Source organism: Crocodylus porosus, unplaced genomic scaffold (genome assembly GCF_001723895.1).
Source record: "Crocodylus porosus isolate Cpor-Errol unplaced genomic scaffold, CroPor_comp1, whole genome shotgun sequence".
NCBI lineage: Eukaryota > Metazoa > Chordata > Crocodylia > Crocodylidae > Crocodylus > Crocodylus porosus.
In genome coordinates this window covers 377,605-385,263 of record NW_017728916.1, presented here as the reverse complement: position 1 = coordinate 385,263, position 7,659 = coordinate 377,605, and the positions used below count along the sequence as shown (strand labels likewise).

Sequence of the window (7,659 nt, the reverse complement as noted above, 5' to 3'; positions counted from 1 at the left end):
GGGCACAGTGATTACCCAATGCTGCATGCACTCCTAGAAGACACTGGGGTGGGGGGACACCCATACCCCACAGATCTGTGGGGTTGGGGGTACATACCCACTATGGGCTCAGGCTCCTCCTGTGGGGCCTCTGCAGCCCAGGCGTGACCCGGCACTACAGGGCAGAGCACGGCCACACAAGAAAGCTGCTTTCAGCTGCAAGCTCCACGCTGCCCTGGCAATGTGTCCCCTGTGGGCATGGGGACAGCAAGGGTGGCAGCATGGGGTTGTGGCCCTTACTGCAACCGCACATGTAGGAGACATTGCCAGGACAGCACAGAGCTTGCAGCAGCAAGCAGCTTTGTAGCATGGCAGCACTGTGCTGTGCAATGCCAGGTTATACCCATGGGCTGTTGAGGGGCTGGAGGAAGGGCAGCAGGGTGGGAGCCCAAGCCTGCAGCGTACACCCACCCTGCACACAGGTCTGGTGGGGAATGGGTCCCCCCTGTCCCCTGGGAGTGCATACTGCAGCAGGGAGCCAGCCTTTCATCATCCTCCCTCCCACCCTCACTTGTTGCTTTCAGCCATATGCTCCACTGATCTACAGAGTTGCTAACCTCTTCATTCACCTGCCTCCTTACCAGCCAATTCCAGGCATCTGTCAATAGCAAAAGGTTCACCTAAAAAAGGCAAGAGGAAGAGGCATCTGGATATTGTCAGCCTCTCCAAAGCTCACCCCAAGAGCATTCATCCCCTTCCCCCACACTGGTTTTTTCACAAAGCAAGCTTCTTAGCACCATGACCTTTCTTAGGTGTTTATGTATCTAGCACACAATAGGCACTACTCTACTTGAGTCTTTATGCACGTACCATCCCCACTCCCCCCAGAGGAACTGAACTGCCATTTAGCCAGCTTTGACCATCAGCAAAACTAAAAAGTTAGGAGGTCCATCGCAGAACTCAAGTTTTTTATACTGAGTGCTGGAGGGGTGGGGAAGAAGGCAGCAGTTGTCAAACATGTAGGAGGTGGACTAGTTTAGTGAAGGATAAAACTGGACCACCCCATTGTTACTGCCATACTTACAAGAGACTATTCAAAACCTAAAAAAAAAAAAAAACCTCACTTAATTTTGCTTACTAATGCTCAAAGTAGCTGCAGTCAGTCTTCCTCTTGTACTAAAGCTATGGTTTTATAATCAGCAAGCCTGCCAATGGCCCTCTATTTTCCAGCATCGTTGCCAAATATTTGTAGGAAGATATATTAAGCATTACAGTAAGAATCAGCATTAACTATTGTAATCAAGAAGTATGTATATACATTTTTAAAGTAAGAACACACCCAGACCTTCCAGCTATGACACAGCCAAAGATGGTTTAAACATGGAAATGCTAGAATTCAAAAGGGTCACAAAAAGCCTACCATCTTCTTAAGCCTAAACCTTCAAACTGCTTTATAAAAAAAAGTTTGGGATTTTGGTTTTTTGTTTGTTTGTTTGTTTTGGGGGGGAGAACTTAACCGATCCACAGATTTATTACTGTTCCAATACATCTCATGGAAAATAAAGCAAACTAACAGCCACATGTAGCACCCTTCATTTTAAACCAGTAAGCTAGTACAAATTATTCCTGGTTGAGAAGCTTCTTGCCAAGTGCATCCACAGATGCAGAGAGGCTCCTTGTAGGGCCATGCTGGTGTGAAGTGTGGTCTGGATGGGATCAGGACACTCTTGGCAGTGGAGAGAAACTAGGCCAGAGGTGGCATACAGAGTTGAGAGTGTCTTAGAGCCCTCCTCCAAAACCAGATCTCATGATAATCTTCAGGGTTAAGCTCAAATAGCAGCAGTTTTGCTGTACAAATTCAGAGAGGGCCAAGTGCTGCACAGAAAAAAAAAAAAAAAAGTAGTCAACCAAATAAGGCTGTGGAGAGATGTACGAGCAGGAAAGTGTCCAGGAGATGACATCATTAAGAGGAAGCCTTTAGTCACCAGGTTTCCTCCAAAAGCTGGAGCAGGGCCAGAAGAGCCGCTCAGGCATCGAATCTCCCAGTGAAGAACATCAGTTAGTTCAGCATGGATGCTCAGATCCCCACAGCTTGAGCATAAAAATGGAACTTCAAATTGCAAGAAACTGAAAATAAGTTCTTAAAGAACAGGCAAGTTTTCCAATTAGCCTGCTGCCTTATGCGCTATGTACCAGAAGTCAAGTGCTCTGCAGCCAGATTTCACACTGAACATTACAAGAAAGACATCCAAAATAAAGGGCTTCCTCTGGAGGCAGCCGTGCCCTTTCCTGTTCAAATGAGTCCATATTAAGGCATCTTGCTTTCCTATGAGGGATATTTAAAGACAGATTTCTTGACCTCCAGAAGGAATTAAGTCAGACACACATGAAGCAGCAGTAGTTTGGGGGGGGGGGGGGGGGGGGGGGGGGGGGGGGGGGCAGAGGGAGGGAGTGAAAGGGAAAATACTTCAGGCCCTGCTTCTGCAAGAAAGGAGGTGCTTACAATTCAATTAAGGGGGGGGGGAAAGAAAAGTTATGATTGGGTTCTTGGGACATGCTTTTTGGTCACTGCCCAGAAAGTGTCTCCTCAAATTGACAATTTTCAACATGACTTAGTCATGGGACCTAGAATTCTTCTTTTACAGATGCAATGGAGGATACAATACAAAGTTTAGCAAAATGAATTAGCTTTAATAGCTTTGCCAAACAAACAGTGTGTTCCCGCTTCAACTTTTGTGAAGCCAAGAAAGCAAGCAAGCTCTTGTAATCCCTTTTCTCCCTCTTCTTTCAAGCCCTTTGTCCAGAGATGGGAGCAAGGTTTAAAACAAGCAATTTCTTCAGATGAGCCAACATGAAGCAGGCCTTCCCTATAAATAGTCTCTGTCAAAGCTTTGATTCATTTGTTCCTACCTTTCCTGTTACAACAAAGTATTTAGCAGAATTTGCCAATTCACTGGAATCTGACAGGGTCACTTGCTTCTACTATGACCTTGAACTTGTGACCTCAGGGCTGTCAGGCACATGCCCTAGTACCTGGACCACTCCACTTAAACAAAAAGTAAGTTGGCACTCCCACAAGACAGACCACTCCAGATGTGTAGAGACTCTGCATCTGGCTAGGTTTACTGCTAGAAACAGAATGTTTTAAAATTAAACTGTTATTTGTGGTAGACAAGATAAGCTGTATAAATGGACAGACTACTTTCCTAACAAATGGTGTTAAGCCCATTTTAAAACAATAATGCAGCAAAAGAAAATAAAGGAAAAGAATGACCTCAAAGCAATTAAGGCTTCCAAAATATGCTGTCAGTGGTATTCTTATTGCTCATTAACTACATAAAAGCCATTTAATTTATGCCACAGCCAGTCAGTTAGGGTGGTATTTAGTATTGATCTTTGATTCAATACTCAACAGAATTTTGCAACCCCAGTGAAGTATTACTCCTTCAATGGCAGAGACCCAAAGTAAAAAAGCTACTGCTGTTTCTACTAGGTCTAGATCACCTGCCATGCATAAAACTTAGTAGCATTAAATAATGTCCCTGCTGCACCCAGGCATCATGAAGGAGGAATTATTAAAAACATCTTCCATTGCCAATTTCTAGAATTGTTTAGTCACTGAATGGCCTATCCATCATTAGCCTGGTACCCACCACTTCATTTGCCCAACATAAGTAGCAAAGGTGGGGGAGGGCACAATTTGAAACCATCTTGTGGTTACTTTTATCCATTTAAAAAGGGTTGTTTTTTTGGTTTTTTTTTTTTAAAGAAAACTGTATTTCCCAGATACTTTGTTCCCATACAGTGGGGGGGGATAAATAAATAAAAAGGACTTACAGAATGGCATAAAAACAGTTAATAGGCCATTTTGATACAATAACAAGTTCCTCATAGCCAGTAAGATATAGTAGCATACCTAGAAGTTTCCAGCAAGCTTTTGATGCAACTCATTGCAATATGAACTTCAAAATCATTTAGAGTTATCCAATGCATCTATTCATCCAATACATCTTCCTGAAAATTAAAGTATTAGTGCTCTCTCTGGAACCTTTTCTTTGGGGCTTTATCATGTCAATTAAGAGGCAGAGTACAAAACATGCAAACAAGCTGCTGTCAAACTAGTCAGCTGGGCACCCATAACTAATCAATGTTTGGCAGTGCTTTTTAAAAGGTAGGCAGGATCCCCAAACCAAAAGAGGTCTGGACAGAAATACTGCAATATAGCAACAGCATAATCAGAAAGCCTGAGCACAGCTCAAGAAAGAGAGAAACTGGACCCTTTTTAGTTGAATAAAGGCAATCAAGATCTGTACAATATCAAGGAATAGAAGGGAGACCGAGTACCTTTAACAAAAAAGGTGACAAACTGGAAGGTAGGGCCCCCAGGTTAAACCAAAAAGAGAAATTAAGACAGGAAAAGACTCGTCCATTCTGGTCTTTATAGCGTAGCTAGAATATAAAGAGAATAATGCCACAGCCTAGCATTGAAGAAAAACTTGCACAACAAATTAAACCCTAGAATTTCTCCATTCTTTATGAAAAGCTTCCATGTTTTTCCAAACAGTGGTTTCTAACACAGAGATCAATGCAAAGCATCCAAGAGCCATTACTCCAGACAACACCTACAGAAAGGAATATTTCAAGCGTCTCCAACACAGAACAGCCAAGAATCAACTCAGCCTCATTTATAAAATCTGATTGACTTGGAAAACTTCCGTTGCCCTTTGTAGACCCATATTTTATAAAGAACCAGGTCAGGCTAATCCCATTTCTCAGTAGCATAAGTAAGAATTTAAAATAATTAAGGACTAAAAACTGTTTAACATCAAAGCTACAAGTCTCAGAAGCAATAAGCATCTTGCTCAGATTAAAGAGGAGACTCCCTTTCTAAAGGTAGAAGAATGCTTACTGGGGGAGTGGTGCTTCGATGCCGTTTGTTGCAGTTTGACAGGTACAGTACCCAATTTGTTCAGTCACGGACCCAGTGCACTTCTGATTTATTTACAAGTGGAACATCTTGTATTAAAAAATACTCTCTCTCTCTTACTGAGGATATAAAAGGGGGGGAAAAAGCCCTCATCTGTACAAAGCAAGTGGTACCTACTTCTCCTGTTGCACTGAAACTAATTTTTAAAAATAATGAAATGTGATTAAATAAGGTTTTAAACTAAGCTTCCATAGTAATATCTCATTAAAATCTGAAAAAGAGCAGTTTCAGCTCCACCAAACATGATAGGGTTAGCATGAAGGATAGGAGCTCTAGCCAGTCACTGTGAGATTAGCTTGAATCACTTGGCCAATGAGGAGGCCTCCACTGGCAAAAGAGGAAGGGCAGTTTTTTAGGATGACTTGCAGGGGGGAAAACTTTTAGAACTCAGCTACACTTTTTCAGTTTCCTTGTATTGGAAAGAGAGGTGTTACTCACTTCTGTGCAATCCTTAACCATTTGCTTCTCCATTGTCTCTTGTTGCATCGCACAAACCCTTCAAAACAACACCCTTTACAATAGCATTCCAAAGGCACAGAGGAAGCCAAATGCACTGTCCCCCTTAAAGGGGTCTGGCAAGATCAACAGACACCTTTCCACAATGGACTTTCGGTATATCCTGCAAAATCCTCACAAGCAATCTTCTCTACTAGGCCCTTTGGGAGCTGACCATCCCCATCCCTCGAGCCCAGGCAGAGACACTACCGCACAAGTACAGCAAGTCACTGGTTCAAGGGTTAAACAGAGCAAAACTGGGCTGATTAATGGTGCGCCAAAGTTTCGTGCCACTTGGCCAATTCTAAATTAGTGGAAGGGTTGAAAGAAAAGCAGTTCCTATCCCAGCGGGTTAAAATTTAGCCTGGCTGGACACGCACAGACTTGAGAGGTTTTTCTGTTTAGACCAAACAGTGTCCACATCAGCACATTGTGAGAGGCCCTACCAATCTTATCACCCAACACTTTAAAAAGCAATTTTTCCCCCTGCCAAGCCAGAAGTGATCACTGAGCTTCTTCCGTCTGGCTCCTCCACAATGGATTTATTTTTGTGATGAGGCCCACAGTGCAGTTACATCCAAACACTTCGCTTTCACCCACATTTGACCTTGATTATAAATAAAAAACGTGGCTCTGAATTTCAGCAGTTTTGCTACCCAAACGTTCAAATACTAGTCATGTTTTGCTCACACAGAGAACAGTTTCAACATTTCCTGTTAACCACAGCTCAGGAAGTAAAATTTAAAGTTGTATCACTAAAAATGTCACTTCATTTATGTCTGCAGTTAGAAGAGAAGTGGGAGCCAACTAGAAAACTAATGGTTGGTAGCTTGTTGCCTTAATCCGGCAGGCCTGCTGCTCCACATGTGGCTAGCCACATCCATTTTCCAGCATCATTTTGCTGAAGCCAGAAATAGAGCCGACTGCAAAACCTGAATCCATAGGCGACTCCTTAGGTCTCCTCCAACTCTGTGCTTTCAGGTATAAAGTACCAGAGCTGCTTTCAAATGTGCTTTTGAAGCAGTCCCAAAAATAAAATCATGCCCCTGGGCAGAGAGGGGGAAGCAACAGGCTGAGCAGGGCGTGTCCCTGCAGTCTGAGACTTGCAGGCACCTTGTAGCAAGGCTGCGCTGGGCGAGGACACGGCCACTCCCAGAACCGGCCCAGCGCAGCGCTCCCACACAGCAGCCGATCCACATCCTAGACGTGAGACTCCTCCACGGCGGGAAGGACATCAGCCCGCTCCGTTACTGCTTCCACAGAAGACCCCCAATCCAAGCCTCTCCCATTTGATCTCCTAAACCCCTTGCCTTTTTCAGGGAATTGAAACATCAACAATGAGTAGTGAGCAGTCAAGGGTACTCCTGTTTAAGGCCTCAGAAAATCCCTCCCACCCCCCACTTTTTTTAGGCCCACCTTGCTATAAAAGGCATAGAAAAAAAAAAGTACATCAGACAGTTAAGAGGCCTGGGTGGCAAGAGGAAAACAAAAAAATCCTATCCGATAGATATCCAAGATAGCATGAATTAAGCCATCCTCAAAAAAAACCCAGGGGGGGGACACACCATGCTCCCCTAGGCCGAGCCGACTGTCCCCACACCCGAGGCTGCGTGCGCACGTGGTGCGCAGCGCAGAGCCCCCGCGTGCCTCTGCGGCCCTGCCAGGTCCACTAGCCCGGTTTTAAAAAAAGAGGCCGTCAACCAAAAGTTGGCAGCCGCTCTCCGAGTCCAAGCAAAAAGAAGGAAAACGGGGGGAGGGACGGAACCAACAACAGGAAAAAGAAAAAACCCAAAACTCCTGCTACCAAAAAAAAAAAAAATCCCCAAACCCTCGAGTCAAGCACAGACTTGACAAAACCTCCCTGCCCCGGCCAAGACGTACTTTCGCGTCAGGCCGGGCAGCGCTGGAGCCGGCCCGGGGGGAGGCGCGCGGCCCCGGGCCGTTGTGCGGCCCCCGAGGGGCGGAGGAGGCGCCCCGCGGCCTCGGGGCGAGGGGGTTAGCCCGGAGACATTTTGGAGGCGCCGCAGCGGGAGAAGGGCCCTGCCGCTGCCGCCCCGGGAGAAGCCCCGGATGAATGGGGGCCCGGGCGCGGGGCTGCCCCGCGCGGAGCGGCGGGCAGGACCTGGGGCAAAGGCTGGGGGAGCCTCCCCGGGGTCACCCACCGTCTTGGGCATGGTGCCGGCGGGCTGGGCTGGGCT

The 7,659-nt window shown here is 45.8% G+C and overlaps 1 protein-coding gene across 1 annotated transcript in view; it reads right to left on the bottom strand.

The window, feature by feature from the left end:
- MSN (moesin) overlaps positions 1-7,653 on the bottom strand; it is a 74,968-nt gene extending 67,315 nt beyond the window's left edge. The window contains exon 1 of the mRNA XM_019536197.1: positions 7,624-7,653. Coding sequence (XP_019391742.1) covers positions 7,624-7,635 — 12 coding nt within the window. The 5' untranslated portion in view covers positions 7,636-7,653. The remainder of the gene's footprint in view (positions 1-7,623) is intronic.
- Positions 7,654-7,659: the final 6 nt, after the last annotated feature.